General features: G+C 40.9%; 1 protein-coding gene across 3 annotated transcripts in view; it reads left to right on the top strand.

The window, feature by feature from the left end:
* The first annotated feature begins 396 nt into the window (after positions 1–396).
* Positions 397–20790, top strand: part of Smap1 (small ArfGAP 1) — a 139694-nt gene continuing 119300 nt past the window's right edge. For 2 of the 3 annotated variants that reach the window (XM_045156135.1, XM_004653060.2), the window contains exon 1: positions 398–585. In XM_045156135.1, the coding sequence (XP_045012070.1) occupies positions 468–585 (118 nt within the window). In that variant the 5' untranslated portion in view covers positions 398–467. Of the gene's footprint in view, positions 586–20790 lie in introns of all 3 variants that reach the window. The other variant, XM_004653059.3, reaches the window with a different exon arrangement.

Genomic DNA, 20790 nt, shown 5'->3' with positions numbered 1-20790 from the left:
ACCTCTGGCAACAGTCACGTCCAAAAGGTGGGGAGGACCCACCCTGGGCAGTGCCAGAACCTTCCCCCGAATCACCTTGAGGAAAGGCCCTCCTCCTCCTCCAGCAAGACTGTGGGGGAGGGGGAGGTCACGCCGGCAGCGCGGCGCATGCGCGGCGCGGGGAGGCAGCTCCTTCCGCCCCGCCTCCCGGAAGCGGCCTCCCTCCGCGGTTAGCGGCTTGGGCGGAGCGTGCGGCGGGCCGGGCGAGGAGGCGGGACACGTCGGCGCTGCCTCCTCCTCCGCCGCCGCCGCCGCCGCCGCCGCCGCCGCTGCCGCCGCCGCCGCCCCTCCTCGGCTTCCAGCTATCGCCGCCGCCGCCGCCGCCGCCGCTTCCTGGGCTGAGTCCGCCCGCCCGCTCGCCCGCGGTAGCAGCGGCGCCAGGTGCCTTTGCCTTGCCCGGCTTCCGTCCGCCGCTGCCCGCCGCCGAGATGGCGACTCGCTCCTGCCGGGAGAAGGCTCAGAAGCTGAACGAGCAGCACCAGCTCATCCTGTCCAAGCTGCTGAGGGAGGAGGACAACAAGTACTGCGCCGACTGCGAGGCCAAAGGTAGCGCGGGGTGTGGTGGCCTCGGCGGGGCCGGGGGGTTCGGGCCTCGCCTCCCGCCAGCGGTGACCTTACCCCGCCGCCGCCACCCCGACGCTCGGCTCCGCTCCGCTCCGCGGCGGGCTCAGGCCTCGGCCGCCCCGTCACCGCCCTGCCCTGCCCTGCCCTGCCCTGCCCTGGCCCGGGTCGATCCCACGGCCCAATGCCTGCAGTCGTCAGGGCCCAGCCGGGGAGCGCCGAACCCGGGCCGTGCGGGGCTCCTTCCAGGAGCTCTGGCCGCTGCCGCCGCCCCGGCTGCCCCCGTGGGTGGGGCCGCGCCCCGGCCGGTCTCCGTGGACCCTCGGGTGGGATCCACATGCCCCCTGGCGCGCCCTCCTACTTGGAGCCCTACCTGCCTGCCCACCTCTCTGCCAGCTTTTGTACTGAGCTCTTCTTTCTTCTCCTTTCCCGAAGAAAATTAAAAACAAACCAAAAAAAAAAAAAAACGAACGAAAGAAAGAAAGCAAACGAGAGAGAGAGAGAATATGAGAGAATAGTGGTTGCTTTTGGTGGGTTTGGAGCTTCATTGCATAGAATAATTGGGGGTCTTGGTTCTTAGTAGCAATAATTGTGTTTTGGGTCTAGCTGTGAGTGATGAGGAATTTTTATCACATGAGGCCTTTGGAAAGTGGGCTGTGTTCCCAAGGTTCTTAGTAGCTAAATTCTCTCAGGTATTTTGGGGACAAAAATGTGTGGACACTGGTTTGTGTACCTCACAGACAGTGGAAGAGCATTTTAAAGATAGATGTTGGGAGATGATGTGGACACTGGTTTGTCCACCTTACAAACGTGGAAGAGCATTTTAAAGATAGGTGTTGAGACATGTGGACACTTGTCTACCTCACAAATGTGGAAGTGCATTTTAAAGATAAGTGTTAGGAGAGTATGTGAACAGCTGGTTTGTCTACTGCACAAACATGTAATTTTAAAGATGGGTCTGGAGAGATGGCTTAGCGCTTGCCTCAGTAGCCTAAGGACCCAGGTTCAACTCCCCAGGACCCACAGAAGCCAGATGCACAGGTGGCACATACATGTGGAGTTTGTTTGCAGTGGTGAGAGGCCCTGGTGTGCCCATTGTCTATCTGCCTCTCTAAACAAACAAACAAACAAACAAACAAACAAATAAAGATGGAGGGAAAAGATCTCATCTTAATTTGTTTAGGTGGAGGTCTTCTGCCTGAGCCTTTGAAATAGATACTCTGTTTTTAGCTGATTGGTTTTGTTTGTAGATGTGGTTTATTTAATGTCTTGTAAGTAATCTCATGGAGAAAAATCTTTCAGAGATTTTTTAAAAATATATTTTATTTTATTTGAGAGAGAGAGAGAGAGAGAGAATATGACTGAGAATGAGAATGGGAACGGGCACGGGCACGGGCACACCAGAGCCTCCAGCCACTGCAAACGAACTCCAGATACATGTACCCCCTTGTGCATCTAGCTTACCTGGGATCCTTTGGCTTTGCAGGCAAACAAAGGCCTTAACCGTTAAACCAACTCTCCAGCCCCACATTTTTTTTTTTAAATTAACCTCCATACAATTAGGAAAAGTTCTTATTGTGAATTCATTTATTTGATTATTCACTAGGAAATAGATCGTCAAAGCGGAAAGTTTTTGAGAATGTTGCTTAAGATACCTTCTTTTCATTTGCTTATATTGAGACTTTACTGTTTTCTCTTAATACTTTCTAAGAGACCATAGTAGGAGGGTGGTAATACTGATACTACACAGCATAAGCAAGTTACTTCACTGTTTTTATAAAGCACTTTTAAATACTGTAGTCATTTGACTGAGTCAGCTTTACATATGTGTAATCTTTAGGCAGTGCATTAAGTAAAGGGCATACCTGAGTTCTGTGATAATATTTGCTTGCCTGGTACTTGATTGTGTGTGTGGTTATTTGGTAATAGTGTATTGTTTTGAATCTCACCTACTTATCACTGTCCTAGTAAAACATTTAAACGTAGGGCTTTTTTTTCTTAAAGTAGGTTTTGAAAAAAACGGGTTTTTTTTCAGACTTTTTTTCCCCAGAAACAACTACATAAACTTACAGTGATGTTTTATAAAATATTTCATGTTTCTAAAAGCCTGCATTAGCCACATCTTAGCATTTTTGATTTACTTTTATTGGGGGAAGTGATAGAAGAATCATGTGCTTCTTTAAGTAGGTTAAGAAGTTTTACTTGTGACCTAAGAGTAGGAAGCATTTGTTTTGTTTTCTGTTTGTATTGTCTGCCAACATGTTAAATGAGTATCTTTTTTTTTTTTTTTTTAAATTTTGGCTATGTTGAGTATTATGTTGGTTTATTTGTTTTTTGAGAAGTGAGGAAATTGGATACATATATATGCATATATATGCATATAAATATCTATCTATCTACATATATACACATACATACACACACACATAGATGTATACACACATACACACACAAACACATAGATGTATACACACATACATACACACACAAACACATAATATGTATGTATATTTAAATCCTTGGGACCTGTGCATACTAGGCAAGCACTGTACCATTGAGCTGCATCTCCAGCCCTTGAGGCAGGGTCTTGCTGTGTAGCCCAGGATTTTGCTTCCTACTTTGGATTTCATGTCTCTGCTTCCTGAGTATGGACCACTGTGTACAATAGAGATGTAAATATGTTTTAGATAGATTCTTTTGTTTTTGGTATGGTAACCCCATTGTGGAGTCCTCTTACAGTCAAGTTGTTGGCTTGTTATACTATTATTATATATTCCAAATGACATAATAGACATAGGTAGTTAAATGTACTTCTATAAGACATGATGAGCGTCTTATTCTATAGCTGTTATTGAGAGGATCTATTCAGTATATTTATTTAATTTTTAAAATATTTTTATTTACTTGCAAGCAGAGAGAGAAGAAAGACCGAGAATAGGTGTACCAGGGCCTACAGCCACTGCAAATGAAATCCAGATGCATACACTACTTTGTGCATTTGGCTTTACATGGGTACTGGGAATCTAACTCCATTCGTTGGGCTTTGCAGACAAGTGTCTTAACTGCTGAGCCATTTCTTCAGGCCTGTTTGATGTTTTGATGTAATCTTGAAACTATTTTCTAGTTAATTCAATTTTCCTAAAGAATAGTTTTCCTACTGATTCTTCAGAGAGTATATATCAAAACTATAACTAAGAGTTTGAGATTACCTTATTCTTTTGCCTTATAAGCTGGAAGAGGAATGTCAATTGCTTTTTGACGTTTTCTTACTCAGTCACAAGTTTTTTTTTTTTTTTTAAATTTTATTTATTTATTTGAGAGCGACAGACACAGAGAGAAAGACAGATAGAGAGAGAGAGAGAGAATGGGCGCGCCAGGGCTTCCAGCATCTGCAAACGAAACTCCAGACGCGCGCGCCCCCTTGCGCATCTGGCTAACGTGGGACCTGGGGAACCGAGCCTCGAACCAGGGTCCTTAGGCTTCACAGGCAAGCGCTTAACTGCTAAGCCATCTCTCCAGCCCAAGTCACAAGTTTTATAGGTGCCAATTTCCTGCTTTTGATCCTGCACTTAAAATAGGTTGTACAACTGGGGAGTAAGAACTGGCAGATGGAGCTGCACTTTTCTTCCAGCTGCCTTTGTCACTCTATGGGAGTTTTAAAGCAGTACTATTGGTTATTAATTGATGGCAACATGGGACAGTGAGGTCTGAGATAGCCACTGCCAAACTAACACTTAGCTTTCAAAGCTTAAAACTTAATCCACAAGTAATACCAACTTTGATTTTGAGATATATACATACATATATATATACATACATATATATATATATATATATATATATGCATATGAATAAAAATGAGTCTCCTCCTCAGATAGGTAGTCAAAACTCAGCTCTTTGAACCGTAAGATTTACTTTGTTTAGACTGTCTGATACTAAGAGGTCAAGCTGCTTTTTCAGATGGAAAGCTCATTTCTTTAGCCCATAGATCTTAGCTTGAGGACAGTTTGTTAAGCAATGAATTAGGTGATGGGGCACACACATTTGTAAGACCTACAAGAATATGTTTATTAGAGATTGCATATTTGTAAGTAAATAGTTCTAAAACAATGTCAAATGTATTATATTAGTTGTAAGAAATAATTTCCCCTCTTGTTTATTTCTGGGCTATTTCCCTGTATCCTTAAAAGAAACCTTTCATAGATAATTATACCTGTACATCTGTACATAATGCATTTTATTAAAAATCCCCTCCCATTACCTTTTATTGCTTTCTCTCCCCCATCTCCCTTCCACTGAACCCCTTTCCAACTAGGCCCTCTTCTGTCTTGAATCCTGTATATGTGTGTGTGTGTATATAAATGTATATGTATATATATAAGTGTCTGTGTTTGTATATGCTTTACATATATATATGTATATACATATATGTATAATGTATACATATAGTACATACATATATACATATAGTATATACATATAATAGTATATATAACAGCATATATTGATTTTTTTTTTTTTTTTTTTTTTTTTTAATTTAATTTATTAGTTTTCTTTTCAGTAAATACAGGCAGTTTGGTACCATTATTTAGGCTCATCTGTGATCTACCCCCTCCCATTAGACCCTCCTTATTATTGAAAATGGGTCGTGCATTGTGGAGTTAGCCCCCAGTTATTAGTATGATAAATGTCTCTGAAAATCATGACCCAACATGTAACTCTGACATTCTTTCCGCCCCCTCTTCCGCAAGATTTCCCTGAGCCATGTTGGGTTCATTTTTGGTCTGCTTCAGTGCTGAGGTGTTGGGGGCCTCTGAGGCTCTGGCTCTCTGATTTGGTAGGAGTTGATTTTTCTCTGCATTGATCTCCTTCCCCTTTGTGCTGGTATCCAGTTCACAGGAAAACATCACCCTTGCTTATTTCGCCAGTTGTCCTTAGTTTCAGTTGGGCCCCTTCTGAGGTATGTTGGGGCAGCTCTCTTCTTAGGATCTGCATCTATCTGGAAAAGAGAAGCAGATTCTCCAACGGAGAGTAAGTTAGCACCCAGAAAATTGAGATAACACTTACTTTTTTGATAGACAGTTTGATAGGTGTAGGCCCTCTTATACCCCGTGATTGATGGTAGCTTGATATTGTAGAGTGGGCTTGTGTTTGGGTATGGTTCTGACTTGTTTCCCAGCTCCAGCTAAGGGTCTAGTACCACTGAGTGGATCAGTTAGCCAAATCAAGAGCAATTGATTCCTCACCATGGCTGTGTACCACTATTGCACTTGTGTGGGTATCACATCCAGTTAATTGTTGCTACTTAGGTTAAACCATGTGTTGCTTGGACATATATTGATTTTTTAAAAATAAAAAGGTTGTAATCTTAGACCCCTTCTCCTCCCCACCCCAATTCTGCTCAGGGTCTTTGGCAGAGTTATTGGTATTCATTATGGGGACCAAGAGGCCTCAGTCTCTGCAGAGGGGCGTCTTAGTGCTATTCCCACCCCTTCTGAGGCTCTTACAGTCTTTCCACCTCCTCTTCTACAGTGTTTCCTGAGCCTTGGCGGGCAAGATAAGGATCCAACTTAGTGTTACTTTCTCTGTAGCCTCTGGATTTGTTTTTTTTTTTTTTAATTTTTGTTTATTTGTTTGAGAACGACAGAGAGGGCAAGTGCGCGCAAACGAGACTGCAAGAGCCACCTTGTGCATCTGGCTTACGTGGGTTCTGGGGAATTGAGCCTTGAACCGGGGTCTTTATGCTTCACAGGCAAGCACTTAACTGCTAAGCCATCTCTCCAGCCCCTGGATCTCTGTTTTGATGAGGTTTGAGTGACCATTGTTTGTCGCTGTTTCCCTGGGACTGGTTTTCAGGCTGGCTGTGGGAGCAGTACTCCAGTCACTGCTTCCTCTGTAATGATTTCTGGATGCAGGCAGATGAGGTGGAGGTGACCCATCTATCTCATGGAAGACAGTCACCTCTCTCTTCCTGGTATACTGATGCATCCTGGTTCTCCCCAGTATTTTCCACCATCTGCCCCACATGAACCTCCAGGGAACCTGGAATGGTACTTACCTGCCCCACACCTTGAGCCTTTTGTTTCCTTGCCTTCCTCCATACATGATGGAATGTTGACGAACCCAATATTATGCAGGTCTAGTGCACAACAGCCACTATGAGGTCATGAGTTGCAGTGGACTGGAAGACATGTTCATGTACAGAAGGTGGCATTCCATAGCATTCCTCCCCATCCTTTGGCTCTTGTATTATGTCTGCCTCCTCTTCTGTAACAATCCCTGAGACTTGGTGGGGGCCTGCACTCTGACTTTTGCCCACTAGTGTCTTTACAATTACTATAGTGCTGCTTCAGGGTCTTTACAGATGCTATTCCTTCTACCTAGGAAGCCCTCTGACATTTTGACAGTTCTTTTTTGTCTCAGATTATTTCTGTTCATCTCTGGGCTTTGATTAAACATCTTTAACAGGGAAATGATTATTTTTTTCTAAACTAGGTTATGCTTTCATTTATTCATTGAAGACACTGCTCTGAATCTCTTATTGCAGTTACCACAATAACAACTAAACCATTATTATTATTTTTTTTTTTAATTTAATTTATTAGTTTTCTTTTCAGTAAATACAGGCAGTTTGGTACCATTATTTAGGCTCATCTGTGATCTACCCCCTCCCATTAGACCCTCCTTATTATTGAAAATGGGTCGTGCATTGTGGAGTTAGCCCCCAGTTATTAGTATGATAAATGTCTCTGAAAATCATGACCCAACATGTAACTCTGACATTCTTTCCGCCCCCTCTTCCGCAAGATTTCCCTGAGCCATGTTGGGTTCATTTTTGGTCTGCTTCAGTGCTGAGGTGTTGGGGGCCTCTGAGGCTCTGGCTCTCTGATTTGGTAGGAGTTGATTTTTCTCTGCATTGATCTCCTTCCCCTTTGTGCTGGTATCCAGTTCACAGGAAAACATCACCCTTGCTTAACTAAACCATTATTCAGGTAATTACTGGGTACTCCATATCTCTGTTGGCTTATAGCTGCAAAGGAAAAGAGATCTTGTGTATGTGGCTCACAGGTAGTTTCCCCAGCTCTAAAACATACTGTGTGTCATGTTGTAAGTAAATGTAACTCAGAAAACACCTTTTAAATGAATGAGTGAGCACAGAGTCAGTGGCAGACAGCAGGGCATATGTAAGAGAGTGTACCTGTAAAAGGGAGTGTCATTTGGAGTAACCATTTCAGTCACAGCAATTTTTTTTTAAACAACAAAAAACTTTTGATTGATTATAGTCAGTTTCATATTGCTGTGATGAATATGCAAATCAGACACAGGTTATAGGAGGAAGGGTTTATTTCAGCTTACAGATCCAAGAGAAAGTTCTGTCAGTGGTGGAAGATACAAGCCAAGAGAGATACCACCAAACAGCCAGCATGACAAGCAAGCACAGGCAGACAGCTAACATCAGGGTACCTGCAGCCAGCTGCGGGGACCCAGGCAGAGCTCAAAAGCTCTCTGCATACCTTTAGGCTGGACATCATATCTGCTCCCAAACACACATAAGGGATGGATCCCAGAATTCGCTCCCAGTGATATGTTTTCCCATGTTATAAGCTTTAATAAAGTATCTGAGTCTTTGGTGGTTGGGCACACATGGCTATCTGGAAGACAGCATTCCAAAGCACTCCTCTTCATTCTTTGTTTCTTAACATTCTTCCTGCCACCTCTTTCACAATGGTACCTGAGCTTTGAAAGGTAAGCCCCAGGAGTATTCTGAGTGAGGTTCTGAAGGTGTAGTGGCTTTTCATTAGCTAAAGAAGGAATTAGAGGACACAGTTGTATACACAAAGGTACAGGGATATAACAGGTTGAAGAAGTTTTCATGTGGTCTTTTGTTTTGTCCTTCAGAATGATCAGATTTGGTAGTGCCAAATCAGAGGGAGAATAATAATGGTAAGAGGTCTTAAGTAGGGCTGGGGAGATGTCTTAGCAGTTAAAGGTGCTGGGCTGGCATAGCCTGCCGTCCTGGGTTCTATCCCCAGTACCTGTGTAAAGCAAGACACAAAATATGATGGGGAATTAAGTTTGTTTGCAGCAAGAGGCCCTGGCAGGTTCCCCACAATGAATGAATGAATGAATAAATGAATGAATAGCAAAGAAAAGAAAAGAGATTGTGGGCAAGTGAGGTGTTATTTAATAATACCAAATGAAGGGGCTGGAGGGATGGCATAGCGTTTAAGGTGCTTGCCTGCAAAGCCAAAGGACCCATGTTCGATTCCCCAGGACCCATGTTAGCCAGGTGTACAAGGGGACACATGAGTCTGGAGTTTGTTTGCAGTGGCTGGAGGCTCTGGTGCACCCATTCTCTCTTTCTCCCTCTTTCTCTGTTTAATACATAAATAAATAAATAAAATTAAAAAAATAATACCAAAGGAAGAAGATAAGAAGACCTCAGTTCATGTACTAGTAAGAATATAAAACAGGAAACTGATCCCCTCTCACTGTTTTTGTTAAAGTGGTTTAAGAATCTTTGGAAGAATGGAGGAGGTAAAAGTTTTGTGAGCCATTTCTGAACTTTTACTTTCAAGGTTACAGTACTGCCTGGGCTCCTTCTCCCTCACATGACAGGTGAGAAGGACTATGATTGCTAGCCACTTCCTGTCTACTAGAAACTTGTGTCTATTGCTCCTTCCATAAGAACATGGCCTGTGCTGCAGTTGGGCTTCCCTCTCTAAATAACTGGCAGAACCTGATAGTTATAACACCTTGCTTTTTAGCTTTGTAACAAATAAATATGCGGAGCTAGTATGCTGAAGTAGGAGCCTGTCCTAAATAGTGATCAGCACAGGCAGTTTAGTAGGAGAACATGTTTCATTCTATATGTTATTTTAGAGTTGTTATATAACCTATTCTAAAAGAACTTTTATTGAAAAGTAGTTTACTTTGAAGAGTATAGTATTGGGATGTTACTGTTTATGTGATTAATTTTATATAGGTAAAAAGTGTGTGATTATAATTCATTTAAAGAAATTTGCCAGTCTGAAAGTTCTTTCAGAATGTCAGCCTTAGTCTTCATGGGTTTGTTGTTCATGTTCATGATCTTGCTGTTTTTGACATTTTCTCTGCTGGTTGTGTGTAGATAATTGCTATCAAAGCTGGAATGGAAACCACTGGTCCGTCTCTGATAACATCACTTAACCTGAGGTCCATCCCATTGTTCCTCTTCATTTTCTCCCCTCATTTTTCTTTATCCTTTTTATGTTTACGTTATTTTCATTACCTGACTTCATTCAGGGGATGTACACCCTCTTAGTTCTTCTGTCTTTTATGTATACTCCATTGACCTATAAAAGCGCGTGAACCCATATTGCTACTAAAGTAGTATAACATAGTGAAGTCAGGTTGCTAGAGAGTGGGAAAAGTCAGGCTTGAACTTTTATCACAATTCACTTTTAACTAATCAAGGTTCCAAGAGAACTATCTTAATCTTCCCAAGGGCAATGCTCTTAAAAACCTAGCCATCATCCACTGGGGTTCACTTCTTAAAGGTCTACAACCTCTTACATTACCACATTGAGGACCAAACTTAGAATGTTAATCCTTTGGAGCCAAACCACGTCCAAACTATAACATAGCATTGCAAAGATTATTATGTTCGATAATGTTGTGTTTGTAAAACAGTTTTGAGTGTTGTCCACATTATGTATGAAACCATTATCAGTTAACTTTAACTCTTCATTAGAAGTTTAGATGTGGGATAGTTCCAGTGTGATCTGGATAAAGTTAAAAAATTACGTATATATGCATATATAAAGTGTGCTCTTTTTTTCTTACATGATATTGTGAGTATGTTATATATAGTATTTAACATTGAATTATATATAGTAATTACATCAGTAACATTTTGAGGTAGGTGATGCTTTCATCTTATTTATTGATAAGGATACAAACTAGAACTTAAACATCTTTCTCAATGTTTTATAGCCAAGAAGTAGTAGAGTTAGGAATTTGTTTTTTGTATGTGTGTTGCAAAAAAAGTTGGAATGATTAAGTCTTTTTCTAAGATTTGGGAATTAAAGTAGGGAAACAGGCACATTAGGGCACTGAAGGATCTACTAATCTGTTAGTGTGCAGAAGAGTTAACATAGCAGGCCTAATTTGCAAGGTTTGCCCCTTCCTGGCCTCTCAGAAATAGGATTTTGAGATGACCCCTGCACCCTAAATGATGAGCTTCTCATTGAGCCTAAACAGTTTGTATTAAAGACAATACAGTTTTGCTAAATAATATATATTTTTTTACTGGTAGTTTGGTTTGTGCATATATGTCAGGCAAGGGTGGCCTACTTAGCCAACACCAGTAAAATCTTGTGTACTGTGTCTTTAGTGAGCTTCTCTGATTGATAGTGTTTCACCTTTTGTTATAACTCACTGCTGCAAGAATTAAGTGGAAGAAAACACCCTACTCCTGATTTCTCATGGTCTTTGTTCCATATGCCTTTTCTTCTTGCTGTTTGTGTTTGGTTTCTTTTTGCTATAATTCATAATACAGTGAGTACAGCTGTGTGTTTACACTTTTGAATCTTTTTAGCAAATGGCCAAACCCAAGGATGATCTTGGAGATCTCCCAACATAATTGGTAGTATTGGTATTTCTCTTCCAGTATAGATTGTACAGGACATACTGATTTCTCGGCTTAGATTTCCTGGCTCTAGAACCTGATCTCCTAGTGTGGGGCCTGTCCAAATGGGAGGGGTCATGTTTGATTTTGGGTTTTAAAACTTTACAGAGAAAGAACAGGGGTAAGAATCTGAACTACAGAGTCAGGATTTAGGCCCAAGAGATCCAGCCGCAGTATCTGTGCTATTAATTAATATGTGATGGAATGTTAGATAAAATACTTTTTTATTGTGAAGTTTTGTGAGAGATTATTGTTGGTAAGATTATCATCTTCATACCAACAAAGTATTTTGCAGATTATTGCCAAATGAGTCAAATGTAGAATGTCTCCATTTTCATTTATATGATTGTGTTTAGTAAACCACCATCACTTCAGAACATCAGTTTAAACAAATTGGCATTTTTATTGATGATTAAACATTATTTCATAAACTGATCAAATCTATAGACATGCTAGAGTATGTCTTTTTCTTTTTTTGCTTTTCGAGGTTTCACTCTAGTCCAGTCTGACCTGGAATTCGCTATGTATTCTCAGGGTGGTCTCGATCCACTTACCTCTGCCTCCTGAGTGCTGGGATTCAAGGCATGTGCCACCACTCCTGGCTGGAGTATGTATTTTTTGTCTTTTACATAGCTTCTACATTTTCTGTTTTTACAATTATGCCCTTCAATGAGGTGCTGGTCATCTACTTGGGCTTTTTTTCTAAAGGTATTTTTTAAAAGTTAACTTAAAAAGCAGTAGTTTCCATAGCAGGCTTTCATGCATACTGACTTTGGTTGATTATACTTGAAGTTTTAGCCATAGAGTCAAGCTTGATAGACTTGAAAGAGCCCTGGTCTGAGTTAAGTTTGTAAACTAGATTTGAGTCCAAGCTTTGTCTCTCACTTATTTAGTGACCAGTTGTCCCTGCCCTCTTTGATCTTTATTGCAAATAATTTATTTCAACTCCCTTGTGGTCTGGGTTCCTTCTTGAATCTATACCTTGTGTTTGGTTGATATCTGTGTTAGTATTTGCTATTATAATTAATAATCATATTTTAGGATCTTAATTGAAGTTGAGGTCATAGTCAAACTTTTATACTTTTTTCTTGAGACAGGGTTTCATGTGGCCCAGACTAGCCTCCACCAACTAAGGCTGGACTTGAAATGGTGATCTTCCTGTCTTCACTTCCAGTACAAGGATTGTTTTCTTTTGTTTGTTTGTTTTTGGTTTTTCGAGGTAGGGTCTCTCTTTAGTCCAGGCTGACCTGGAATTTACTATGTAGTCAAAGGGTGGCCTCGAACTCACAGTGATCCTCCTACCTCTGCCTCCCGAGTGCTGGGATTAAAGGTGTGCGCCACCACACCCAGCTCAGTGCCAGGATTGTAAGTGTGAGTCTTCATGCCTGGCTAGTCCCTTGTACTTTTTAAAGCTTGTTTTCTTTTTAAAATATATTATTTATTTATTTATTTGAGAGAAAGAGAGAGAGAGAGGGAGGGAGGGAGGGAGGGAGGGAGGGAGGCAGGGAGGGAGGGAGAGAGAATGGGCACTCCAGGGCCTCCAGCCACTGTAAACAACTGCAGATGCATGCATCCCCATGTGCATCTGGTTACATGGGTCCTGGAGAATTGAACCAAGATCCTTTGGCTTTGTGCCCTTAACAGCTAAGCCATCTCTCTGGAATAATCCAGAATACTACTGAATATACTGTTATTTGTGTCCTTAATTCATTGATATGGATTATAAGGGTGAGTGTTGGACATCTTTGAGGGACATTATCTGCCTGCCACAAGTGGGTTAGAGATTATTTTCTGAACTTAGATTATTTTATTATTGGCAATTTTTATTTATGTACTTTTTTTTTTTTTCAAGGTAGAGTCCCACTCAGGCTGACCTAGAATTCACTGTAGTCTCAGGGTGGCCTTGAATTCACAGTGATGCTCCTACCTCTGCCTCCTGTGTGTGCCACCGTGCCTGGTTGCATAATTATTTTGATCACAATCCCCTTCCATTATTTTCTTTTGTTTCCCTTTTCCCAAACCCCTTCCCTGTCCTTCTGCCTTCTTTTCCAAGTAGTTCTTGGACTTTGAACTTGTTTCCCTTTTCTTCTGCTGTCATCTATGATGTCGTATTGATAGACCCAGTATTGTATAGGTACACTGGCTGTGAGGTCATGTTCGTAGTCTTGTGTGTAGTGGCCACTTTTTGTTAATTTATTATTTGAGATAGAGATCTTGCTATGTTGCCCAGGCTTGGATTGGATTTGTGAGCCTTATATCTTTATGCCTTCCAAGGGTCTGGGATTCCAAGCATGAACCATTGCATCTGGCTTTTGAATTAAATTGTTAGGAAGGGTATTGCTTTAAACACATTTAAAAGGGAATAGAATAGTAATGAATTCACTTTAAGTTAGCCGTTCTCAGAGAAATTATTTTAAAAGTTTATGTATTCAAAGATCTATCTTTGTACTTTTGATTATTTGTATACAAACCCTAAGAAATTATTTAAAAATCCCCATCAGAATAAAAGCTTGAGTTAATTGAGATTGTAAGAATCAGTGAATGAATATAGAACAATATTAAATTTTATATGCAATATATAATATAGATACATAAAATATACCAGCAATAGGTATTTGAAGTTGAAATAAGAATTTCCATTGACAGTGGCATACATACAATAATTTTAGGATGAATTTATTATTTTTTGTTTATTATTTTCGAGGTAGAGTCTCACTCTAGCCCAGGTTGACCTTGAATTCACTATGGAGTCTCAGGGTGGCCTCCAACTCACAGAGATCTTCCTACCTCTGCCTCCCAAGTGCTGGGATTAAAGGTGTGTGCCACCATGCCAGGCTAGGATGAATTTTAATAAAGTATGTGTAAGACCTGTGCACTGAAGCTATGGAAGAAATTGAAGCAGCGGAGAGATACACCATGTTAATGGATTAAGAATACTCAGTGTTTTAAAGGAGTCAGTTCTGCTTAGTTTTTAGGGTAAGCATGTAAAAATTCTAGGTTTTCTTGTTTAAGGAAATAAACAGATTTAAAGTTTTTAATGAAATGCAAAGCACTACTGTCCAAATAAAAACAAGTTTGAAAAGTAAAAAGAATATTGGAGGTCTTAAAGAAGCCAACTTCAATAGTTATAAATCTATAGTTGACAAGACTGATATTGGTATAAAGATAGATATATATCACATTGTCCAGAAATACAGTGACAGGGAAAGGATACTCTTTCCTCATAAAAGTGTAATGGTGGACTTGGGGTCCAGGGAAGTCCTTGAACTTCAAACCCTAGGTTTGTTTCTAATTTTAATCAAAGAATTGGCTGTCATGGTGGCGCATCCTTTAATCCCAGCACTCTGGAGGCAGAAGTAGGAGGATTGCTGTGAGTTTGAGGCCACCAAACCAAACCAACCAAACAAACAAAAAAAACAAAAAAAGAATTAAAAAAAAAGCCTCTTGCCGGGCGTGGTGGCACATGCACTCCGGAGGTAGATGTAGGAGGATTGCTGAGAGTTCAAGGCCACCCTGAGACTACATAGTTAATTTCAGGTCAGCCTGGGCCAGTGTGAGACCCTACCTTGAAACACCCCCCCCAAAAAAAAAGACTCAGAAGGATAATTACTAAATTATATTAATTAATTAATTAATTAATTTATTTATTTGAGAGTGACAGAGAAAGAGGCAGAGAGAGAGGGAGAGGAGAGAGAGAGGGGGTAGGAAGAGAATGGGTACGCCAGCACCTTCAGCCATTGCAAACAAACTCCAGACGCGTGCGCCCCCTTTGTTCATCTGGCTAATGTGGGTCCTGGGGAATCGAGCCTTGGACTGGGGTCCTTAGGCTTCACAGGTGAGCGCTTAACCTATAAGCCATGTCTCCAGCCCTAAATCATATTTATAGAGGGAAATGTAGAGCCAAGGAAAGACATCCACGTGGCTAGAGATCCCATCTGGAGGGCCTGAAAAAACCATGGAAAGGAGAGCTGGAGGGTATAAAGACCCTTGTAGAGAGTAAGGGCTAGGGAGTCATCCCCTTGGCTCAATCCACATGTGAAAGTGAGAGCCTGCCCTCCCCTTGCAAAGGTATTTATAACCGGATAGTGGTGGGCTGTCTTCAGGTTTGGGGCTGTCTTAGGAAGAGGCTAGCTCTGACACCAAATTCCAGTGGCTGAACTTGACCAACCACAATGTTTAAATCTTATGAAAGACCTCCCTCCCAGGAGAGGTCCTGGTTGTTTGTGGAGAAACAGGTCTAGAGAACTAGGCAAGAGATAAGAAGTCAGATCATCCTTTATTTCTGGCCTATGCAGATTTCTTGTCTTTTTGACTTTCAGGAGTCTAGTTACTCTAACTGTACTGTGTCTCAGAAGCAACAGAATGTACCTCTACAAAATAAGCATAAATTAATTTGAAATGGATCATAAAATAGACTTAAGAAATAAAACTATAAATGGTTTAGAAGAGAACATGAGAGAAATTCTTTGGAACCTTGAAGTAAGCAAAGTTTCCTTTGGATAGGACACAGACCTATATTTCATAAAGTTAAAATTGTGAAATGGACTTTATCAAACTTTAAAAATGTTTGCTTTTCAGAAGACGCTTAAAAAGTGAAAAGGGGGAGGGCTGGAGAGATGGCTTAGTGATTAAGGAAAATGTCTGTGAAGCCTAAGGACCCAGATTCTATTCTCCTGGTCCCACATAAGCCAGATGCACATGGTGGCGCATGCTTCTGGAGTTTGTTTGCCTTGGTTAGAGGCCCTGGTGTGCCCATTCTTCCTCTATCTCTGTCTCTAATTAATAAATAGAATAAAAATTAAAAAAAATGAAAAGGGGGGCTGTCTATTCAGCCTAGCTAAAGGGGCAGAATTGGAAAATTAAGAGACTTTCAGTCACTGGTATATCAGACTTGAACTGCAGATATTTCATGTTTGTTTGATGGTTATTGAGCTTGCACTGGTCTAGTTTGTCCTTGCTATGCCTTATAGCATTTGGAAATGTTTACTTTGTGCCATTTCATTATATGTTGGAAGTACGTAACTTGTTTGATTTTACAGGTCACACAGTTAAGAGGCAGTCTTGAATCTCAGATTCAGGTTGGTACTTTGGGACTGTCTTAAGTTGCTAAAGAAAGTGGGGGCCTTTGAAGTTGGATTGAATACAGTTTATAATGTGAGATGGTTATGAATCTTTTGGCAGCCAGGGCCATGATAGTTTCAATAGTTTGACTTGAAAACCTAACAGATTGAGTTTTATTAAAGCTTCTTGGATTTCCAGCTGCCTGGCTGGAAGAGGTGTCATTGTGGGTGGATCCCTATAGCAATAGGATGGGGAGTCTAGTGAATCTAGAAGCTGCTAAACAGCAATGGCAGAAACATCCAGGGAGATCCTGTTTCAAAGAAGGTGGAAGGAGAGGACAAATATGCTGAGGTGTGTGCCTGCACACCCCCACCCACACACAAATAATAATAAAGTTGTATCAGCTAAAATTTTGAACAACTTTTGAACTTCTTTCTTAAAGTCTGCTCTTCTGCCAGTCTTTCCCATTTCACTCTGGGCTTTTTCTTGTGCCACAAGTGAGAATTGTCTTCATGTTGACTTCATTAGTCTTCTAATTGGTCTCTCAGCTTTTATTAATGTTTGCTTTAAAAAATCAATTCAGAGCTATGGAGATGACTGAACTGGGAAGTGCACTTCCTGCATAAGCATGAGGATCTGAGGAGGTCTGAGACCTTGAGTTTGAATCTCCAGATTCCATATAAACAATTGAGTGTGGCCACATTCCTGTAACCCCAGTCCCACAGGGAACAGAGATGTGGGAATCTTTGGAGCATCACAAGCTCCAGAATTAGTAAAAGGAGACTGGCTCAAAACAAGACCAGGCAGAAGAGTGATGGAGCAGTTCATCCGATGTTCTACTTCAGCCTCTGCATGCGAGCGTACGAGGTGCTACAAGGGCACATACATATGCATACACCACACACATACATGCAGATACGTGCACCCATATGCAAAAACAGGTCAGATTGGTTATATGTGTGTAATTATGCATGTATATATGTATATAGTACTTGAGCTCAAACAATTTTAACTGCTGAGTGTGAAATAATCCATTATTTTTTCTGTTATTTTAAAAGCCAGTCGTCCACAGCCTTTGCACTTGCTCTTATGTATGTGTAAGTACATATGAATATGTGCATGTGCATATGCAGGGCAGAAGTCAACACTGGGTGTCTTTGTCGGTCACTCTCCACCTTATTGTTTGAGACAGGGTCTCTCATTGAACCTACAATTTTGATTGGGCTAGACTAGCTAGTAAGTAAGCCCTAGGAATCCTCCTTGCCTTTGCTTTCTGAGTGCTGGGATTATAGGTACACACCTCAGTGCCTGGCTTTTATGTGGATACTGGGGGTCCAAACTCAGATCCTCAGGTTTGTGTGGCAAGCACTTTCACTGACTGAGCCATCTCCCCAACCGCTGAATTTGCTCTTGAATAGACCAAGTGTATCTTTATTTCAGGTCTTTGATTCTTACCCTCCCTTATACCTGGAATATGTGTGTATATAACTTTTAATACAAATACATACACATACACACACATATATACATGTGTGCATATATCATTAACTCAGATGATGAAGCCATCATACATATATAGCTCCTTGGGAAGAAATATATCTTTTTTATATGTACATATATATGTATGTGATGGCTTCCTCATCTAGACTAAGTATTTACTCAAATATACTTTATGTTTTAGTATCTGTCTCCCTGTTTTAGCATATAGGACTTTTTTTTTTTTTGGTTTAGTGCTTAGAATACATCCTGGTACAATTAGCATATTTGTTGAATGAATAAAGATTAAGGATGGGAAGAAGGTAGCTGGACACATGATAATATTTATGGCAAGTTTAGGAAATTCTCTATAAAAGATATATGACAGAATACAAAGCAATACAACAAAACCTAATTTATCTCTATGGCCTTAGTATGGTTAATGTAATATATTAAATGTTCAGTGTCTGCTGAGGGTAAATAAGAATTTAGTGATTCCTTTTCTGGAAAATACTGCCTAGCCCAATATTTTCTTTCTTTCTTTCCTTCCTTGCTTCCTTCCTTCCCCCTCCCCCTCCCCTCCCCTCCCCAAAGAGGGCTGGAAACCACCTTTATTTATTTATTTGAGGTATGGGAAGAGGCAGATAGAATGGGCATGTCAGGGCCTTCAGCCACTGAAGATGAACTCCATATTCATGCATCACCTTGTGCATCTGGCTTATGTGGTGGGTACTGGGGAATTGAACCTAGGTCCTCAGGCTTCACAGGCAAGTGCCTTAATTGCTAAGCCATCTCTCTTGCCCTCAATATTCTTCTTTTTCTGACATTAGCTCATAGAAAACTTTCAGTGTGAAATCTTACACTGTACAGATTTACAAAAGAAACTGCCTTTTTTTTTCCTGTTTGTTTTTTTGAGGTAGGGTTTCTGTAGTCCAGGGTGACCTGGAATTAACTATGTAGTCTCAGGTTGGCCTCAAACTCATGGTGATTTCTACTACCTCTGCCTCCTGAGTGCTATGATTGAAGGCATGCATCACCGTGCCCAGCTTGCAACCGACTTTGAGTATTATCATATATACTATATATAATATGTATCAAGAATATGTCTTCTTTTTGAGTTTCTTCCATAGGCCTTCAATAGAAAAAATACACTGTTAGAAGAAATGCCTTGATACCAGAAATTATGTGATTCTGAAAGTTTTGGAAAGACCAGAAGAGTAGACCCCTGTCTGAGCCTTCAGGCATGACTACCAGTTGCCAGCAGGGCTGATTTTCAGGGAACCACTGTGCCTGAGGCTGTCACTAGAACTATTGAACCCAAGAATCAAGCCTAGTTAACTGTGATCCTGGAAGTTAAAGCTGGAGGTATCTCATACTTAACCCTCATAAGAGTGTTGACTGGGAACTTGAATGTGGTGCTATGTTACCTGTTACAGATGCTTCACACATAGGCTGGAAAATGGACATTTTGGATCTTGTTTCCTGCTTCACTTTACTTTTCAGTTGTTGTATGAGTGTGTAAGCACACAGAATTGGTAGAAATTCTCATTCAGAACTTTTAACTATAAAGGAACCAAATAGAAATTTTAATTTTTTGTCTTCTGAAGCACAGCAGACATGGAGTGGAATTGAGGTTGTATAAGCAAATCAATAGTATCTACCATGCCACCCACCATAGCCATATATATTAACAGAAAGTGGAACTCTCCCAGCTTAACCTGGAAAGAGCTGCAGAGTTCTTAGGCGGATATTTCTTTTTTTTTTTTTAAATTTTTATTTATTTATTTATTTGAGAGCGACACAGAGAGAAAGACAGACAGAGGGAGAGAGAGAATGGGTGCCCCAGGGCTTCCAGCCTCTGCAAACGAACTCCAGACGCGTGCGCCCCCTTGTGCATCTGGCTAACGTGGGACCTGGGGAAGCGAGCCTCGAACCGGGGTCCTTAGGCTTCACAGGCAAGCGCTTAACCGCTAAGCCATCTCTCCAGCCCGGATATTTCTTTTTATCAGCTTTTATTTTTGGCTCTCTGAATCTATGGGTCTGAATAGCATAATTTTCTCTTTTCTGCCTGCTTCATTACATTATAAGCCACTTTCCTTACTTAATCTTGCTCATGTTGGATCTGTATTATATGAAACCTGCTGTTTGGCTTCTATAGATTTTTTTTTTAAAAAGTAATCTGGGCTATATTTTTCTGGAGAAATGAGAAATATGTTAATATTCAGTCATCTTGTGTTGGAGGCAGAAAGACTGTAGGAGTAGTAGGAAGGGTCCTTCCTTGTCTGAGAGTGGGCAAGTCCTCAGAGGTGGAAATGTGGCATTTAGTTAATATGCGAAAGCAAAGACAGTTTGAATCAAAATTTAGAAGAAAAATATCAAGAAGAATATTAAGCAATTTGTGAGAAAGTAACGTATGATGTTTCTGAAACATGAGGGGACACCTAGAGGATGATGTCATTTCCTGAGAGCAAGGTTAGTGGAACATTAGGAAATTAAGGGTTATTCCTTGCACAGACTATTTGCTGATATTAAGTATTTTAAAGTAAGTGGTTCCCACTGTTGGCTATTTGCTTCCTAACTTTTATGCTTACAAATACTACTACTGCGTCTGCTGTCAGAGCTTTGTGTGCACATATAGTTATTTTCTCAGAGTAAGATCTAACGTCTGTTAACAAGTGTTGGATTAAAACCCATTGGATCTGTGTTAGCACGCATGACAGGACCAGTTTGCCTTCCCACCATTAGATTATCAGTTGTTTGATTTTCTGTACTCAGTCTGTTATTACCGAGTTTTCATATTTTGTAAAGTTTTTTTCAAGGCAGGGTCTGACTTTAGCCCAGGCTGATCTGGAACTTACTCTGTAGCCCCAGGCTGGCCTCATACTCACTGTGCTCCTCCTACCTCTGCCTCCAGAGTGCTGGGATTAAAGGCTTACGCCACCATGTCCAGTACGTTTTCTTACTTTGAAAACACTTCTTTGATT

This window comes from Jaculus jaculus, chromosome 8 (assembly GCF_020740685.1).
Source record: "Jaculus jaculus isolate mJacJac1 chromosome 8, mJacJac1.mat.Y.cur, whole genome shotgun sequence".
Lineage (NCBI taxonomy): Eukaryota > Metazoa > Chordata > Mammalia > Rodentia > Dipodidae > Jaculus > Jaculus jaculus.
This window is presented reverse-complemented; position numbering and strand designations above follow the sequence as displayed.